At 51.9% G+C, this 18710-nt stretch overlaps 2 protein-coding genes across 2 annotated transcripts in view; both read right to left on the reverse strand.

The window, feature by feature from the left end:
• Positions 1-7691, reverse strand: part of INPP5B (inositol polyphosphate-5-phosphatase B) — a 78873-nt gene extending 71182 nt beyond the window's left edge. Inside the window, exons 1-7 of the mRNA XM_014541570.1 lie at positions 7624-7691; positions 6884-6948; positions 6433-6527; positions 5685-5782; positions 5513-5542; positions 4583-4693; positions 231-362 (exon numbers count right to left, since the gene is read on the reverse strand). Coding sequence (XP_014397056.1) covers positions 231-362; positions 4583-4693; positions 5513-5542; positions 5685-5782; positions 6433-6527; positions 6884-6940 — 523 coding nt within the window. The 5' untranslated portion in view covers positions 6941-6948; positions 7624-7691. The remainder of the gene's footprint in view (positions 1-230; positions 363-4582; positions 4694-5512; positions 5543-5684; positions 5783-6432; positions 6528-6883; positions 6949-7623) is intronic.
• Positions 7692-17467: 9776 nt separating this feature from the next.
• SF3A3 (splicing factor 3a, subunit 3, 60kDa) overlaps positions 17468-18710 on the reverse strand; it is a 20293-nt gene continuing 19050 nt past the window's right edge. The window contains 1 exon segment of the mRNA XM_014541495.1: positions 17468-17772. Coding sequence (XP_014396981.1) covers positions 17695-17772 — 78 coding nt within the window. The 3' untranslated portion in view covers positions 17468-17694.

Below are 18710 nucleotides of genomic sequence, written 5' to 3' on the forward strand. Positions count from 1 at the left end.
CGCGGTCCCGAGAACCCGCGGCGGCGGACATCTCCCTGCTGCTTCCTCAAGCTCTTCATCTCGCCGCCGCACCGCCCCGCCTGCGCTGCCCTAGGGGTCCGCCCCCGCAGCCGCCTTCGCCAATAGAAAGCCGGGAAGCTCCATAACCACGCCTCCTACACATAACAGAGCCCACCCCTGCAGCCGGGCCTCCTCCAATCCCCACCGCCCCTCCCCCGATGGATACCTGCCTCCGCCAATTCTGGCGCACCCGGGCCAGGTGCCGAGGGCCGAGTTCTCACCGCGCGGCGAGGGTTCCATCTCGGTGCACCTGTACCGAGACAGCCACTGGAACTCAGGATCCCGGGTCGTAGGGTCCAAGCCTGAGGCAGGAAGGAGGAGGAAATACTGAGCCACGGGCTTGAAGGGCAGGCTTCACCCCTGCGTGACTGTATGACCGGGAGCCAAGCGCTCAGTCTCTTCGAAGAGTCTCCAAGCCTGTGTTTCCCCGTTTCCCTCACGCGCAGAGTGAGTCGGAAATGCAAATGCAGTAGTAACTGTGCAACCGAAAGTGTCCTTCCAAGGTAGACCCGTGCCATTCCCCCAACCTCGCGGTAACTGTGTGCCAAGGTCTATGCGTCATAGGTATCCTTAATCCGCACAACAAACGTTAGCAGGTCGGGAGCTATTAACCAACGGCCACTGAGCTCAGAGTGGTGGAGTCTGAGGTCACAGAGTGAAAGGCAGAGTTGGGGACTCAGATAGATGTCAGTACTAGGGAGTGGGTAGAATGCTTTAACTACCCATAGTCTCCATCAGCAACTCGCAAGCCACTCCAAATAAACACACTCTGAAAGCAGTGTGCTTGCCCTGAAATACTCCTTCAGGGCAAGTCCTCTGGCTCCCCCTTAACCAGATTGCCGTCCATCCTTCTTAGAAATTCTTGACTCTCCTCTGCCTGTCACTCAAACTCAGATCTGTCTGGCTTCCAGACACTTGCTGTTGCTTTCTACGCTACCCTGCCTGCTTCCCTTGTAGAAATTCATGAACCTGCGCCCTGACCGGTTTGGCTCAGTGGATAGAGCGTCGGCCTGCGGACTGAGGGATCCCAGGTTCGATTCCAGTCATGGGCATGTACCTTGGTTGTGGGCACATCCCCAGTAAGGGGTGTGCAGGAAGCAGCTGATTGATGTTTCTCTCTCATTGTTGTTTCTAACTCTCTATTCCCTCTCTCTCTCTGTAAAAAATCAATAAAATATATTTTTAAAAAAAGAAATTCATGAACCTGACCAAACTGAATTTCCAACGGCATCATAAATGAGGAGATTTGGGTCCCAGTCCTGATGATGCACTGCCAGGCACAGCTTTTAAATTATTTTCAGGATTTGCATGCTATTAACCTATCCCGGGCCTCATCTGCTCCTCATAAAACTCTTGGAATAGTAGGTAAGGCAAGTTCATGCTTCAATTGTAGAAATAATAAAGCCAAGGCCTGAAGAAATAAAATATATTATTCACATTCACAACTAGGAAGTGGCAGAGCTGGGATATGAACTGAAATCTCTAGACTCCGTGGGCTTTGATGTTAGAACCTGGGGTTCCAAGTCCTATTCAATTGATGAACGTCTTTGGGTAAGTTACTTACTTTCTCCATGTCAGTCAACTCATCTATATAATGGAATATCTGCTCTTTAGGATTGCTCAAAGACTGAACAGGAGGACATGTTGTTGTCTAGATGTCTAGAACAATGTCTGGCACGTAGATGCTCAATTAATGTTAGCTAATTCTTTTCTCTGTCACCTAGTGACCAAGGCACTTGCACTCCCTGGCTTTTTGTGCTGCACATTATCCACCCAGGGCTTTTTATCTGTAACCTTATTCTGGACTTTTACCTGTAACCTTATTCTGGACTTCAGTCCCTTTATCCGTAAAATGCCAAGAATTGGGTTGATGGGTATCCAAGAGCCTGTCAGCTCTGAAGAGTCCCATCTCACACAGGCCCCCTCTGACAACTGCTCAATGAAATTGAGTTAGTATAGTTTCCCTGTTGATTACCCCAGATGTGGAACCCAGAAGGGAAAGCAGGTAAAGGGATTGACAGGCAGATACTTAAGCTTAAAAGAGGAAGTCATCCTCAACTTCTCTCCTTCATTCTCACAGCCAGCCAGGTACCAAGCTCTGTTCGTCCATTTAACACATTTATTAAGTGCCAGGCACTGTTCTAAGCACTGGGGCTAAAGTTATGAACACTTTGTGAACACCCACACTCATTGCCTCCAGGGTGCCTTCATTCTCATCTGTAGGATCTCTCCAGCCTGTCCTCTCTTCCCCATCGCCATTACCAGAACCTTATCCAAGCCTCATATTTCTAAGGCCTGAGCACTGCAACACATTCCCATTGCTCTCCCTGCTTTAGGCTCCCCGCTTCAGCACCAGCTGCCAGAGGAACTTGTCTAGCATGCAAATTCTGCCTTGTCATTCCAAGGGTTAAAACTCCTATAGCTCCCCACAAGCTACAGGGCAAAGTGCAAGCTCCTTGCTGGTTATTTATGACCCTTCATGAGCTGCCTCTACTGGCTTCTCTTGACTTAGCTCTCTCCACACCCTCCTTCCACCAAATGACCTGCTCTTCCCTCTAACTGCCTCTCCTTGTTGCCTGCCTGGGAAAACTCATTCAAGCTTGAAGTTTCAGCTTAAATATCACCTCCTACACAAAGCCTTCTCTGAGTCGTGTATCTGGTACAGGGTGGCATGAGTTTAGGAAGCATTACAGCAAAACTCAAGAGCTCAGATTTTGGAAGAGACTATCTAATCCTGTCTAATCCTGGCTCGTAGTTTACCAGCAAGGCCCTGACCCTCTCTCAACCTCAGTTTCTTCATTTGTAAGACAGAGACATTGATAATACCTTGTAAGGTGGTAGTAAAGAAAGTGACATAATGTGCGAAAAGTTCTTAGAGCAGTGTCTAACACACAAGTCAACAGTGAAGTTATGAGCCCTCTTGTGCAGAAGGAGGAAACATTTCTGAGCTCCTACTATGTGCTGAGCCCTTTCATATGTGTTATCTCATTAATTCTCACAACTCCACAAGGAAGATATTATTTATATATAGAAGTCGACAAAACCAAGGTTCAGAGAGGTAAGGTGGTTTGCCCAAAGTCACACAGCCAGGGAGCAGCAAAGATAGATTTCAAATGCAAGACACTGTGTAGCTTCAAAGTCCATGTGCTTTGCTGTTATTACTATTATTAGCCCTCCTACAAATACCAATAATAATTATAAAATACGTTATTCTTGCCCTGACCGGTTTGGCTCAGTGGATAGAGCGTCAGCCTGTGGACTGAAGGGTCCCAGGTTCGATTCCGGTCAAGGGCATGTATCTTGGTTGCGGGCACATCCCCAGTGGGGGTTGTGCAGGAGGCAGCTGATTGATGTTTCTAACTCTCTATCCCTCTCCCTTCCTCTCTGTAAAAAATCAATTAAGTATATATTTTTAAAAATACGTTATTCTTGTTAGTTAAAGGCTTGGAGATAAATTTCCCCTTGCTTATAGAATAAACTTTAAACCCCTGAGCCAGGCATTCAGAGCTCTATAATTGTGTTTTTCTCCCCTCCATACCCCACTTTGAATCCAAAGCCAGCCTCCTTCCTGGCCCCCCCGCCCCCCCCCCATGGTCAAGCTCCATGGTAAAATGATGATAGAAGGGAAGCCCATCCCCCATTCCTGCAGAGACAAGATGTTAGTCTGAAAGGAAGCAAGTAATAGTGTTGGGTGAACACCTAAGCCACAGCACCTGGTGGCTCAAATTTGCATGTTCTGTGGCTGAGCCTCTGCTCTATATAAACTCTTCTTTACAAATGTGCCTGGCTGATTTCCTGGTCTAAACAAATTCTGCCCTCGAGGCCACTAATCTCTCCCTGCTACGCCAAAGCTAGGTCATTTTCTCAGCTGTGGTGGGGAACGGAGCCAGGTTCAAGGGCAGGAGGGCTCATATGTCAGACTTCCCTGGGTTTCTGGCTGTGGCTGGCAGAGAGGGAAGATGGGCTTCTAGAAGCTGTTGACCCAGCCAACTTGTAAAGGATTCTGCATCAGAATCACAACCCACCCTATGCAGCCCTGCCCACAGCCAGGAGGGCAAAGGGCCCTGCTGGAGTTAAAACTCAGGTCCAGCCCTGACCGGTTTGTTTCAGTGGATAGAGCGCCGGCCTGCGGACTGAAGGGTCCCAGGTTCGATTCCGGTCAAGGGCATGTACCTTGGTTGTGGGCACATCCCCAGAAGGGAGTGTGCAGGAAGCAGCTGATCGATGTTTTTCTCTATCCCTCTCCCTTCCTCTCTGTAAAAAATCAATAAGATATATTTAAAAACACACACACACACACACACACACACACACACACACACAAAACACCTCAGGTCCAAAAATAGGAAAAGTGAAAAGCAAACACCATGGTTGGCTGGGGGCCTGGAGGCACTGTGGCCAGATGACAGCCCACATGAGAGGGCACAGAAACGGGGGTGAGAGTCCAGAGTGTGGAAAGTCAACTGGTAGTGGGTAGATTAGTAACCAGCCAGCCCCCCAACAGAGCCTGGGTCTTACCTACCTGGACAGGCCCTGGCAACTTCCTGCAGGAACATCCTGGTGTGTGAACCAAAGGGAAGCTGGAATGTGAGGCTGAGCTCCGCTGTGTCCAGCTGGACGGTCACATCTGAGCCTGCACAAAGGAGGCCGGAAATGAATCCTTGACCTTCAGGAGCTAAGGATGGGTGCATCTTAAGGCTAGAATCCCCAGAATGGAGAATCAGCAGTCCAAGGTCCTGAAGTCCTTTCAGCCCTTCAGGAATTGCCCGGCCAGCATGTTCAGCGGTTGGTGCCGACTCATGAACCAGGAGGTCAGGGTTGGATTCCCCATCAGGGCATAAGCCCGGGTTGTGGGCATGCAGGAGGCAGCCGATCAATGATTCTCTCTCATCATTGATATTTCTCTCTCTCCCTCTCCCTTCCTCTCTCTGAAATCAATATAAAAATATATATTTTTAAAACATAAATTCTAGAAAGGCTGTGCTTGATCAGTAAGGGGACTTTCCATACACTCAGCTCCAAATTAACATCATCCTCAATCTACAGAGGGCATGGACCAAGGCTCTAAAACAGTGATTCCCAAAGTGGGCGCTACCGCCCCCCGGTGGGTGCTGCAGCGATCCAGGGGGGCGGTGATGGCCACAGGTGCATTTGGGGGCGATGAGTAACTGCTATTAAAATTTTTAAAAAATTAATTTCCAGGGGCTGAGTAATATTTTTTCTGGAAAGGGGGCGGTAGGCCAAATAAGTTTGGGAACCACTGCTCTAAAAAGTCATTGAGCCTTCCCACAGCAGTGCTACACGAAGCTGAAGAGACAAGTCCATCCCCCAGCAAGTGGAATGAGAAACACCCAGAGGCAGATAAGCGAGGCTGTCTGTCAGCCGGTCTACCCAACTGTGCCAGGCACTTACTTCACACCCAGACCCTGTACCCTCCGCCCCAACTACTCACCAAGAATGTAGAGTTCACCATCTGAGGACACTGTGGGGAGGGAAATGAAAAGGCCCTTAGCCCTTGAGCACCTCAGCCTCAGCATCCTCCTAGTGCCCCACCCCCAACAAGGGCAGAAATGCCCTGGGAGCCCAGAGGAGAGGGACTCATACCACCCAGCCCCCCTGTGCACCTTCTTCCAGTGTAAAATCCCGCGAGACCGGCACTATCTGGTCCAAACAGACGTCATCCCCAGTGATGGCCATCCTCCGGTGCGTATACAGGAAGAGACTAAGGGCAGGAAGCAGAGGTGAGGACAGGGCCCGATGGCCGCCCGATGGGCCTGTGACAAAAACGGTGCGACCCCTTTCCCTCCCTGGACCTGAACCTCTTTCTCCATCTGTAAAGTGACGGTGGTGGATTAGAAAATGTCTAAGGCCCCTTCCTCCCAGCTCTGAGACCCTGAGATCCGCTTGCTGATGAGGAGACCTTTGACAAGTAGTAGTATTCTCTGTGTGTGTGTAACACGTGGGTGTTGCTGAGCAGTTTCTATGTGCTTCAAAGTGTATGAGACACTTTCCATGTAATAACTCACTTGAACCTGGACAAACAGGTCCGGAGGAGTAAAACCCCTTGCTCAAGGCTGTGTGGCTTGGAAGTAACAACGCCTGGATTTGAACCCAGGCCATTAGATGCAGGATCTGGGCCAGTATGTTAAACCGCCTCTTCTCCAGAAGCTTTCTCTTCAAATGTTGAGGATTATATGAACTAATACAAATGGAGAGCTTAGAATACAGTATTCCAAAATTATTAACTATCATTAGTGTAATTATTCTAGAAGACTCAGCCTCTGCCCAGAGGGATGGTTGAAGTCCAGCTGGAGGGTACTGTGAAGAAAAACCCCATGGCCCAGACAGGTAGGAGCCGAACCCCTCACTTACGCGTGTTCTTGGCCTCCATGTTCCAGGCGGTAGCGCACGAGCCCCAGGAGGCGGCTCTGCCTGCTGTCTCCCTCACACAGCACACCCTGCACTGCCTGCTGCTCAGGGTCAAGGGAGATGAAACAGGAGGCCAGAGCTCTCCCATCCCAGCCGGCCCCACCTCCCCTGCTTTTCCCTTGCCCACACAGATTCACTGTGTGACCTTGGGCAAGTTGCTTCACCTCTCTGAGCCTTCCCCATCTGTGAAATGGGAATAATAAACCCCAACTTCACGGGGGCGGGGGACGGGGTGGGGGGGGGAGTCCAGTACCGAGGAAGTACTGAGTAAATACTGCCTTCCCTCTCCCTGGATGGCTGAGAGAGAGAGAGCAGATAGATACATAAACTTTCCTTTCCACTTCTCAAGGCCAGGCAGGCCCTGGGGCTGGGAGCTCAGTGCTGGGAAGGATATGATGATGCAATATTCCCCTTCAGCCAGCGTCTCCTGGATGGCCACAGACTGGTCCATGCTGGTCCCTGTTGAGCAAACACACCCCGGGAGGGTAGATGGGAGGCCCCTTTAGTTAACAAGTTAGCCAGGAGGCGATGGGGCTGCCGCAGAGGGCTGTGGGGCAGGGAGGAGGGGCGCCTGTGCAGTGAGAAGGTAGAGAGGATGGGCCTTGGAAAGTTGCGAAGGAGAGGGGTTACTTCTTGGCCCCAGGTGGGATGTACAATCTGTTGTACCGCCCTTTTTCTGGAAGGGTGCCTAGTTTTTCCCGAGAGGGGTCCAGTGCACTGTGGGAAGTGGGGTGCCTGGTCCCATTAATGGGGAGGGGACACGGCCCCATTGCTCCTGGGATGGGCTCTGCCTCCCTTTGGGGAGCAGTATTCGTCCTGCTGGCTGCTCTTCGGGAGGTGTCAGTGGTGTGTCTGCATGGGGCTGGGAGAGGCATCCTGTTACTCTTTGGAAGGGAAGGTCTCATCCTGGACAAGGACCCCAGTCCTGTTCCTCTTTCCCTGGAGACAGGAAAAGTGTCCCGTTGCTCCTTGGCCCTCACCCCCATCCAGTAGGCCCCATTGCATCAGCCACAGGCCAGCGGAGTGTCCGGTTCTGGCAGCGCAGGACAGGGGTCCCAGCCCTCAGCTTGCCCGCAACCTCCTGGCCAGCTCAGCCCTGGGTCCCCCTCCCAGCCTGCTGTCACTGCCGCCTACCTCCTCAGCTGTCACCGCTGGGCGTGCGGGACTCCGTGGCCCGCGCCCCTCCAGTGACTACATTTCCCAGCAACCCTAGCGCACACCATGGCCACCCAGCCTGCAAGTCCCAGCATGCCTGCGTCAAGCCTGGGGGTCTCCCCACCCCGGTTAACTCCTTAGGTCCTGGGGTGCGCGGGGCTCCCTGTTCCGGGAAGGTTTTCCTAATAAATGCCCTGACCTCCACCCCTGACCCTAAGTCATGGGGCCAGATTTCCCCGCCCACGGCCTGCAAGGAAGGTGGTCACATTTAAGGGAAAAAAGTAATGCATTTTTACTTTCTCTTCAATTCCATTCTGAACCCCTCTCAGCCAGGTGGGCCAACTCTGGCTTCTACTGGAACGCTTCCTCCCCAGATGACTACCCTGTCCTAGCTGAAAGAGGAACACCACCAGGAAGAACCACTAGCCCGTCTCCAGCTGGAGAAACTGAGCTCAGAGACGCGATGCAGCTTTGCCAAGGCGCTGAAGCCTGTCAGTGGCTAAACGGAGCCTGGGCTGAAAGTCTGACTCCAACTTCTGTGCACTGACACTGCCACGCACTGTCGTATTTCCTCCCTCAGCCTCACGGGAATGTACGATGTGCCCACGACAGAGAGCACCCTGTCCTGCCTGACTCACAGAGCTGTTTGAGGAAGGTGGATGTGAACGCACTTTGTGGAGAGTGTGACACTGTTCCTATATACAGGATTATGCTGAGACCCATTCCTCCCTCCTCCTCCTCCTCCTCCTCCTCATCCTCCTCCTCATCCTCCTCATCCTCCTCATCCTCCTCTTCCTCCTCCGGAAACTCCGTCCTTTCTTGTTCTCCAGCCCCTTCCCCTGATTCACCTGGTCACCTGCACTTGGGCAAGGCCCTTCTCCATTTGGCCTCGATTTCCCCATCAAAGATGAGGAGGTTGCTCCAAATGGACAAGGGCCAGGTCAGGTAAGGGAGGCCAGGACTGGTCTCTCTCTCGGCCTATTGGCCACTTCACTAACTGTAACCTCGCTGTCTTTTCCTCACCACCCCGGCACAGCTGGGACTCAGAAAGTGTTGGTTGAATTAGTGAATTAATTAATGAATTGTCTGAATGAATACACCTGCTCTCAAGCTTTGACCCAAACTGAAGGGTCAGTGCTGGGGAAGGAGTGACCACTCTGACTTCTAACCAGCGCCCCTCTTCTCTCTCCTAAGCTGGGACTTGTTGCCCTCACAACAAGTCCAACTTTGAATATGTAAACCAGTTCCAGAAACAGATACCACCTTCTTCCCCATCCTTTCCTCTTCCTGGAAATTCCCACAGCACAAATGGAGCTCAGGTTTATTTGAATTTGACTTCAAAGTCACGTGGGGGATGAGGGAAAAGGGGATCGAATTATACCCTTAGAGATAAACGGGATGGACTTCACTGCAGGAAAGCAGGGGAACCCCAATTCCAGCCCCACTCTTTTGTTTTAAATATATTTTTATTGATTTCAGAGAGGAAGGGAGATGAGTCATTGATGGGCTGCCTCCTGCACTCCCCCTACTGGGGATCAAGCCTGCAGCCTGGGCATGTGCCCTGACCAGAATCAAACCGTGACTTCCTGGTTCATACTCAACCACTGAGCCACACCAGCTGGGCTCCAGCACCAATCTTTTTTTTTTCTTTCTTTTTTCTTTTTTTTTAAAAATATATTTTATTGATTTTTTACAGAGAGGAAGGGAGAGAGATAGAGAGCCAGAAACATCGATGAGAGAGAAACATCGATCAGCTGCCTCCTGCACACCTCCCACTGGGGATGTGCCCGCAACCCAGGTACATGCCCTTGACCGGAATCGAACCCGGGACCCTTCAGTCCGCAGGCTGACGCTCTATCCACTGAGCCAAACCGGTTCTGGCTCCAGCCCCAATCTTAATGTCAAAGGCTGGGGAGCAGGATCTGGGAAAAGTGGATGGGGCTGGGCACTTTTTACAATCTGTCCCTGTAGGACTTCGGGGTCCTCCCACTTGATGGAGGTCAGAGGGGGAAAAAAATTGCTCTGTTTTTCCCAGATAAACCCCAGCCACTCCTTGGAATTGAGGCTAAGGCCTGGCCCCTTGGAGGACACCATGGCCAGGCCTAGGTGGTGGGAGGCAGGAGTGAGGAACCTTGAGCCCAGAGCTGTGGACTTGATAAATCCCTTTCACTAAAGATACAGCTATAGGAATCAGAGCTGGGGGTGGGCCCGGGGGCTTGCCAGGCCTGCAGGGTCTTCCTGGCTGTTTCTCCCTGATTCGGCTGGGCCTGCCTAGGGGAGCAGGGCAGAGAGGAGCAGCAGCATGGCCCCAGCCAGGGACCAGTGCAGCGGACTCCTGGTGGCCCTTGAGGCTGCCCAGTTGAAGTGGAGGCTCCCATCCAGATGGAGGCAGCTGCCTGAGGCCGAGGCATGGCAGCACTCCTGGCAGCAGGACTGAACCACGGCCCGGAACACCTGTGGATCCCTGCCACACAGGCTTGGCTGCAACCCGCAGTATAGCCCAAGCTGGACCGTTTCAGCTGCAAGAAGAGATGAGACCGTTCATCCTCCCTTTGCCCCTCTCTCCCACTCACAGAAGCAGAAAGTGTTAAGTGGGCCATGGCTGAGCTGAACCTCTCTGGGCTCCTAGCTCCCTCTCTATGAGGTCAGCCAAGTCGTCCCTAGAGAATCTACAGGGTGCTCAGAAACAAGGGCCCATGCCAGGGAGACTTAGGAAATTCCAGCTGCTGCCCGGGATGAGGCATAGTGCAGAGCTGAGAGGCCAAGCAGGCTAGATCCCAGGCAGCCTGGCTCCCAGCAGGTCCAGCTCCAGCCAGACTTGGCTGCTGACCTACTCGGTCCAGGCAGAAGGAGAAAGGCCTGCATTTACGAGGCAGGACAGTGCCCCAACCCTTGGAGCACTCCAGGGGCCCACCTCACAGAAGTCCAAGCCCTCAGGGCACATGGCCACAGCTTTCTGGCCTTTGAAGCATTCACTGCCTTGGCAGGAGAAGGTGACACAGCTTTTCTCCTGGAAGAGAAATGGAGGGGAGGTGGAGGGGTAGGGAGCTCTCCTCAGATTGAACAGGGAGTGGATGACAGAGAGGCGAGGCTGGAGCCCCATCATGCCTTCTCACTGGCCCAGCTACCACATGCTGTCCGTCCCCGCCTCCACCTCCCAGAGCAGGCAGGTGTGAACGAGACACTCACATTTCTCTGGGGGGCTGGTGGAGTGGGAGCCAGCTTGTCCTCTGGGACGATCTGGTGGCCTAGACCTGGGTCAGAGCAGGGTTTCCCAGGGAAGTGCTGTGATACCCCTGCAGGGGGCAATTCTGCAAAGTCCCAGCCTCCACCCCAAGGGAAGGCATCTTGTGTGTGGACAGTCTCCACCTGAAACTCCCCCCTTTGCTGCCACCCTAGACAAGCACAGGAGATTGTTCTGGCTGCCTTTGTGCTTGCGGGGAGGGCGCACTGGTTAAGCTGGGCTGGGGAAAGGTGTGGGGACTGGGAAGGGAGTCTGGAAGGGGCTGGAGCACTGAAGGTAGATGGCTCAGACGTGTGAAGTTGATGAATGAAGTAGACCTCAAAGCTAAGGGTCAGCCTGGCAAGGTTTAGGAATGAGGTATCGATAGAGGTTGAGGAGTTGGTGAACACTGAGCTCAGATTTGCGGAACTGTCAGAATGAGGTTCAGAATTGGGGGGTGACTAGGTGGACAAGGCATGAATGGGTGGGGCTAAGAGCTAATGGGGCCAATGGAAGCAGGAGTCAGAGTAGAGGCTCCGACTTGGAAGGCAATAGAAGAGAGGCTCAGAGCTGCCGGCTGGTGGGCCTTTCTCACCTGAGGCCAAATCATTGAGCACCAGGCAGAGTGGGCCGCAGCTGCAGCCCTGCAGAGAGTAGGGCCCGGGGCTGGGGGCCGAACTGTTAGCCAGCAGGCAAGGGCTGAGTCCAGTTTCATTTCCCCCCTCACAACCATGGCTGCACTGGGCCGTGTAGTGGGAGGTGTTGAGTTGAATCAGCTGGATAAAGAGTACAGGGATGGGGGGAGGCCAATAGGGGGATAAGGACACATATGTAATACCTTAATCAATCAAGAAAGAAAAAAAAAGATAAACAAGATGGACAAACCTTTACCCAGACCCATCAGGAAAAAAAGATAGAGACCCCAAATAAAAAAAATCAAAGAAATTCAAAGCAAAAAAAAAAAAGAGTACCAGAGAGTCAGGAGGATGGGGATGGGGGACACAGCCAGTCCTGGGCTGTAGCTCAACCTCTCCCGGCACCTCAAACAGACGCCTCTCCCTCCCGCTTCAGTCTCTCTCCCAGTACCTTCCTCTACAGGTACCTGAACATCAGTCCCTTCCAACGGCCCCAGTCCCAACCCCTGCAGCAGCCCTCATGGTCGCCTCCCGCCCGGCCCCCCAGCAGCCCCACCCATACCTCACAGCGGTGCTCCCCCGATTCACACTCTGCCATTTGGCTGGAGAACTTTGCCTCCTTGTAGCACATCTCTCCAACACAGTGCAAGCGGTGGCATCTCTGTGGAAGGGTTTGAACACTTCGGCCTCATTCCCTTGGGTGGAGCATTCGGGAGGCTCTCTCCTCCTTCGTCTGCTTCTTATCTGGGCAGGAGCAGGGGTCAGCTGACTTCTGACCAGGTTCTGGGCTATCAGTAAGACCAGCAGGAGGACTGGTAAGAGGAAAAGGAGAGAGGCGACCACTGCAGGGAGTAAGCAGCTCAAGGGTCACAGGTCAGGGAAAGGTCATGCAGTGGTTAAGTAGAAGAGGTCATGAGGTCACGGCAAAGAAAGGGCAGGCTCAGGGCCCAGCAGTAGTCATGGATTAGGGTTGGTCACAGAGTCCAGGAAAGACTGGGCGGAGGACAACTACCTCTGGGTAGAGCAGCCCTATGGCTACTAGCGGCCAGAGACATCGTCTGTTGAGGTGCTGCAGGAGCAGGAGAGAATGAAGGACCGGTCCCGGGCAGCCCAGGTAAGAGCTGCAAACAGAGTCCCATTATTGCACTATGCAGATGAATAAACTGAGGCTGGGGAGCAGGGGAGGTCAACTGTAGGAGAAAAGGGGTACCAGAAGCTGAGTTTTTGTTTCCCGAAAGTCATACTGTCAGTGACTTTGATGCAGGCACAACAGGGCCTGCAGCCTAGGAACAGCCCCTCTGAGAGTGAACGTTGTTGTTGGCATGGCAACAGCAGCATCCCAGGGAGACAGAGTTGGAGCAGGTGCAGTGACAGGAAGTAGATATCCGGTGCCATTGCCACTGATCTGGCCTCTTTTGACTCCAATAGGACCTGGCCTGGGGTGGGGCGGGGATGACAGGCTGCCTCGGAACCCAGGGCAGGGAAACCCTGGGTCACAGAGAGGGTCAGAAGTCAGGGCTCACTATGACCAGGTTCTTAAGGGTTCAGAACCCTGGGGGCTGAGCACAACCCAACCCCCAGCCTTCCCAGGGCTAACGGCATGTTTGCCTACTCTCATGGCTATCTCCTCCATCAGCACTTGGACCTCTCTCAGGTGATAGCTGAAGGGGCCCACTCTGGGCTGGGCCCCTCTGGCCGTGGTCTTCAGTGCATGAATGGGGTGGTGCTCAGGATTCAGGTGCTGAGGTGAGGCAGGATGGGGACCCTTGGCAATAAGGGCCACTTCTTTCTCCACCCTCACCCCTTCTTACTACCAGGAGCCTCAGCCCTTCCACTGTTCCCTACATGCAAGAAGCAGTTGTCATCCAGTCAGTACCTATTCAGTGGGACTTCCATCCCCAAAAGAGAATAGGGTCATGGAAGGCCCCAAAGGTTCTACCCAAGCCCCTGTGCTTATGGAGGAAGAGCCCAGGCCTCCCTCACAAGCCCCTCTTCCTCCTCCCTGGTGTGGGTAGATGAGGCTGCAAGGACAGTCCAGGAGTGTGAGGGGCGCCAGACACTCAACAGAATCGGAAAACCAGCAGTGCCTGGATGGTTACCTTGCCCATCTACTTTAGTTTGTGCCCCTGTCCATGGCTCGAGAGAATATTCCCTGTGCCCCACCCCCTCCCAGCTATAGGCCTACCTGCACACCTGCAGGTGTGGAGGGCAGCAGGCCTGTGTGCATGAACCCGAGAGGCTGCAAGTGCAGCCCTGGAAGCTGGTGGCTGCCCCTCCTCCCCTCCAATCATTTGCCAGCTCCTGGAATTCCCTCTGATGTTGCTGCCACCAGGGACACACAGGGGCCACAGACAAAAGAACCAAGCACCACCGATGTCCAGACTGTAGCAGGAGGGCGGAAATAAAACCCATTGGCAGTTGGACAGATCAAGGGGCCCCCGTGCCAACATCCCACTGGGATGTGCCTTATTTGCCTGGCAGGTGGAAAGGGCTCTCAGAAGAGATCAGAGAGAGGGGAGGGCGGTGTCCTCCCAGAGCCCACCTGGAATGGACAACTGGCTGACAGTGGAAAGGGAAGTATGTGGGGAGGTCACAGGCCCATTCCCAGCAAGAGAACTCTGAGGTGAGTCTGCCGGCAGGACTCTATGGATGAGGGAAGAGGTAGCTATTATTCCAAGAATTAAAAATCACACACAAAAAAACAAAAATGAACATGCAGAGGAGGAAAATCTCAGAACTTTCCCCTCATTTCCCCTACTCATGGTTACCTTCAGTGTTCCCTTTGTAGACCCTTCCAGCACAAGCTGACCTCATGCGGGGAACAGAAGGAAAACGGAGGAAGGGATGAGCAGGTGAGGGGACTCCTGCTCCAGGGGGGTCAGCAGCATGAGTGTGGGGGCCAGTCCCAGGAAGGACTTCCCAGCTGCTTCCTGCCTGGGCTGGGAGGGGCAGGCTGAGTCCGCAGCTTCCCTGATGGGCAGCTTTCCTCCTTGAAGAGGGAGTCACCTGTTCCCAGCAGGAAGCGCCCAGGCAGAGGTTCAGTCTCCGTGTCTATGGGAGAAGTTCTTACAAGACTCAGGAACCAAGGATGGGCTTTGGGAGATTCATGAACCCCTAAAATTCTGTGCAGAAAAGCTATGTATGTATTTTCCCAGGGAGAAAGTCCACAGTTATCTTTGTAGTTTCAAAGGAATCTCTGGTCCCAAAATAATTAAGACCTACCGACCTAAACCAAGAAAAAGCAACCCTCCATTCCTTCCCCGGCCTGGTCAGTGGGCTCAGCTGGAATCCTGGTCTCCCCACAGCAGAACCTGAAAGTCCAGACTTTGAGGCATCACCTCTGGGGAAAACCTCTTCTGGTGCCAAGTTTGTCTGAACCTCCCTCACAGCTCTGTGCCCCTCGGAGCTGGATGGCGCTGGGCACGTGGCTCTTCCCGCCAGCCCACGAGGTTAATGAACCTCCTTACCCCGGTTCTGCTCCCACCTTCTCACCTCCAACTAGTTCACAAGATCTGCAAACCTAGGTGTGTCTGGCATGTGGAAGGCACTAAAAGAATATTTGGGTGAATGTAACGAATGAAGAAAAGTCTTTGCAATGATAGGGAAGCCCCAGGTTTCCTCCAAGTCTGCTCAGCTGCATAGTTATCTGGGCAAGAACTCCTCAGAACCTGGAGCCATCTCCCCTCCACACTGTAAAGAAGAAAAGCCGGTTCTTGGGTGACTGAATTAACCTGGAGGCCCGGGCACCCACTCCTAGAGGAGTATGACAGCTGGTTCCTCGGGAGCCCCAATGCTGCTATTGCTCCAACAGGAAGGCTGGAGGGACGCTTCCTCCCCACGTCTCATTTCCGAGGCTTGTTTCACTCTTTCCCCAAATGGCAATGTCTCCTTGCACTTCGGGCTAGTTTTCGGTAATCACTGTTTCCAGTTGGCTCAATTAGGTTTAATTACCCTCTCACTCTGCTTCAGAAGCTCAGGCCCTGAAGAGGTTGTCCTACTGGGATTTTAAGCACCTGGAGGAGCCAAAGCACAGAGCATGTGAGGAGTTGCCCAAGGGATGGGTTGAACCAGGAAGGAAAACACCGAGAGTGACGTGCTGTAGGGGCAGAGGTGGCTAGCCCTATTGCCACGGAGATGACTAGGGCAATAGGTAAGTGTAAGGGAGAGGGCAAGGGCAAGGGCCAGCTAAAGTAGTGCATTACAAACTGAAAATCCAAGTGCTGAAGGGCAGAGGGGGCAGAGGGGAAATCCTGTTCTGGAGTAGGCCAGTGCCCTCAGCGCCCGTTCAGACAACTGTGCCAGTGCAGACCAGTGCCCTCGGCTCCCCTGTTCAGACAACTGTGCCAGTGCACAGACCAGTGCCCTCAGCTCCCCTGTTCAGACAACTGTGCCAGTGCACAGAGCAGTGCCCTCGGCTCTCCTGTTCAGACAACTGTGCCAGTGCACAGACCAGTGCCCTCGGCTCTCCTAGTTCTTTCCACTTAGGATACCAGATTCAGCTCCGGGGCCGGGGCTCAACTCCACCCAAATATTGGCTACCTGGCCTAGGGCAACAAAAGACTAGCCACTCCTCAGTCAAGTAGAGATCTTGCAGAAGAAAGAATCACCAAAGACTCTCGTTGTGAACTAGCAAGTGGAAAGTCACTGCTCGTCTGTTCCATCATGTGCTAGGCTGCTGAGGATTGGGGAAGGGGCAGGGCCTACAGCCCATTCCAAACAGCATAACTCCTTTAGGCAAATAAAAACAGAAAACCTTAGTGCCAACAACTCTGTCCCCAGCAGAGCCCTGGCTCACTCTTCCCACCTTTCCCTAGCATGTGCATGAATGGCTGACGGGCAGGGCTTATCCTGGGGTGATGCTCATTTGAGGAAGTGGGGAAAGAGCTTAGGTCAGACATAGCTAGCGTAACATTTGTAACCTAACAGGTGCTCATTAAACCTTAGTTGCCACTGAGGTGTATGAGAAAGTGGTAGGGATGTGTTAAGAGCTAAAGGATGAGTTAGTCCATAATCCAGGGCTTCAGAACAAGACACATTTAGAACAAGGGCTGGTTTTATTTTCTGACAATGTTTTTTATATAAAACAAAGATAAAACACATCTCAACCCTACAATCTGCCGCATGCCTTGTCTCTACAAGATGCATGCTAGACCGTAAGACTAAGTAGCAAAGAGTCTTTAGGAGCACGTGGTTGGGAGAAATAGAAAAAGCAGATCTCAGGGAAGCCTGGGCAAGCCCAAAGCTGAGATACACTCCTGAACACTAGAGCAGTCCTTGTCTCTTCAGATCCTCATATGTCTTCTTATTCACAACATTCCCACTGGAGTCTTCATACTCTTCCTAAAAAAGAAGGGATACACTGTTAGCTAGGCCTCCTGGGAGAAATGTTTGGAACCAATGTCTGGTTACCCAAGCTCACCCTGGCCGGGTTCCATGGCATTCATCTAAGACAGCCCTTCTCAACTGGGGTTTGGGAAGAGAATAAAGCCCCATGGCCCGAAGGCATCCACTCCGTGTAATGAACTAACTTCTCTCCTGGGATCTAGAATGGTACCTCTCGTGACCCATCCTTGGCACACAGAGAAAGTCGTTCATTCGAATCACTTCCTGTGGGGGAAGGGGCAGGGCCTACAGCCCATTCCAAACAGCATAACTCCTTTAGGCAAATAAAAACAGAAAACCTTAGTGCCAACAACTCTGTCCCTAGCAGAGCCCTGGCTCACTCTTCCCCCCTTTCCCTAGCATGTGCATGAATGGCTGACAGGGGCAGGGCTTATCCTGGAGTGATGCTCATTTGAGGAAGTGGGGAAAGAGGTCAGGTCAGATATAGCTAGCGTAACATTTGTAACCTAACAGGTGCTCATTAAACCTTAGTTGCTACTGAGGTGTATGAGAAAGTGGTAGGGATGTGTTAAGAGCTAAAGGATGAGTTAGTCCATAATCCAGGGCTTCAGAACAAGACACATTTAGAACAAGGGCTGGTTTTATTTTCTGACAATGTTTTTTATATAAAACAAAGATAAAACACATCTCAACCCTACAATCTGCCGCATGCCTTGTCTCTACAAGATGCATGCTAGACCGTAAGACTAAGTAGCAAAGAGTCTTTAGGAGCACGTGGTCGGGAGAAATAGAAAAAGCAGATCTCAGGGAAGCCTGGGCAAGCCCAAAGCTGAGATACACTCCTGAACACTAGAGCAGTCCTTGTCTCTTCAGATCCTCATATGTCTTCTTATTCACAACATTCCCACTGGAGTCTTCATACTCTTCCTAAAAAAGAAGGGATACACTGTTAGCTAGGCCTCCTGGGAGAAATGTTTGGAACCAATGTCTGGTTACCCAAGCTCACCCTGGCCGGGTTCCATGGCATTCATCTAAGACAGCCCTTCTCAACTGGGGTTTGGGAAGAGAATAAAGCCCCATGGCCCGAAGGCATCCACTCCGTGTAATGAACTAACTTCTCTCCTGGGATCTAGAATGGTACCTCTCGTGACCCATCCTTGGCACACAGAGAAAGTCGTTCATTCGAATCACTTCCTGTGTTTAAGATGAGGAAGCCTGGTTGAGAAAGGCTGACCTAAGACAACAGTTCAAACAGTTCCCAAGAACCCTAGGTTTCTGCCCAAGAGGCCACTGCAGTCAGGAAGGGTGAAAGGGAGGCCACACAGGCTGCGCTTCCCCACTTCCAGAGCAGTTCTGTGTTATTCTATCTTATATATAGGAATTCTACGTTACACTGTGGAAAGAGCGTTTGTTACTAAAAAAGCAAATATTGAAAACCATTGACCTAGGGCAGGACATACACTGGGCACTCCTGCTTGCCACTTCAAAATTTCAGGAGATCCCCCACTTCCCTGTCATACAATCTTTCAGGTGTTATTGAAGGAGATGCTGGTGGTGAAAAAAAATTTTCAGTGGGAGAATACAACCGATCTTAAGACACAGATTTGAAGTCTGACGCATTAAAAAAAAAAAAGTCTCATGTACTTAATATCACAAATAAATTAGGCTTACATGTCTAGAGCCAATTTATAGATATTGTCATATATCTATAAATTCAGATTCACTCTGTACTGCAGTGAATCAGGGACCATTTTTCTAAAAGAAGTATGAATAAAGGACACCCTTTTTCATCCGTGTTGGGAGGTGTTTAAAAAGACTCTGATACTGTGTCACATTTTTCTTTAATTTTTTTTTTTTTTTTTTTA

This window comes from Myotis brandtii, unplaced genomic scaffold (assembly GCF_000412655.1).
Source record: "Myotis brandtii unplaced genomic scaffold, ASM41265v1 scaffold274, whole genome shotgun sequence".
NCBI classification, from domain to species: domain Eukaryota; kingdom Metazoa; phylum Chordata; class Mammalia; order Chiroptera; family Vespertilionidae; genus Myotis; species Myotis brandtii.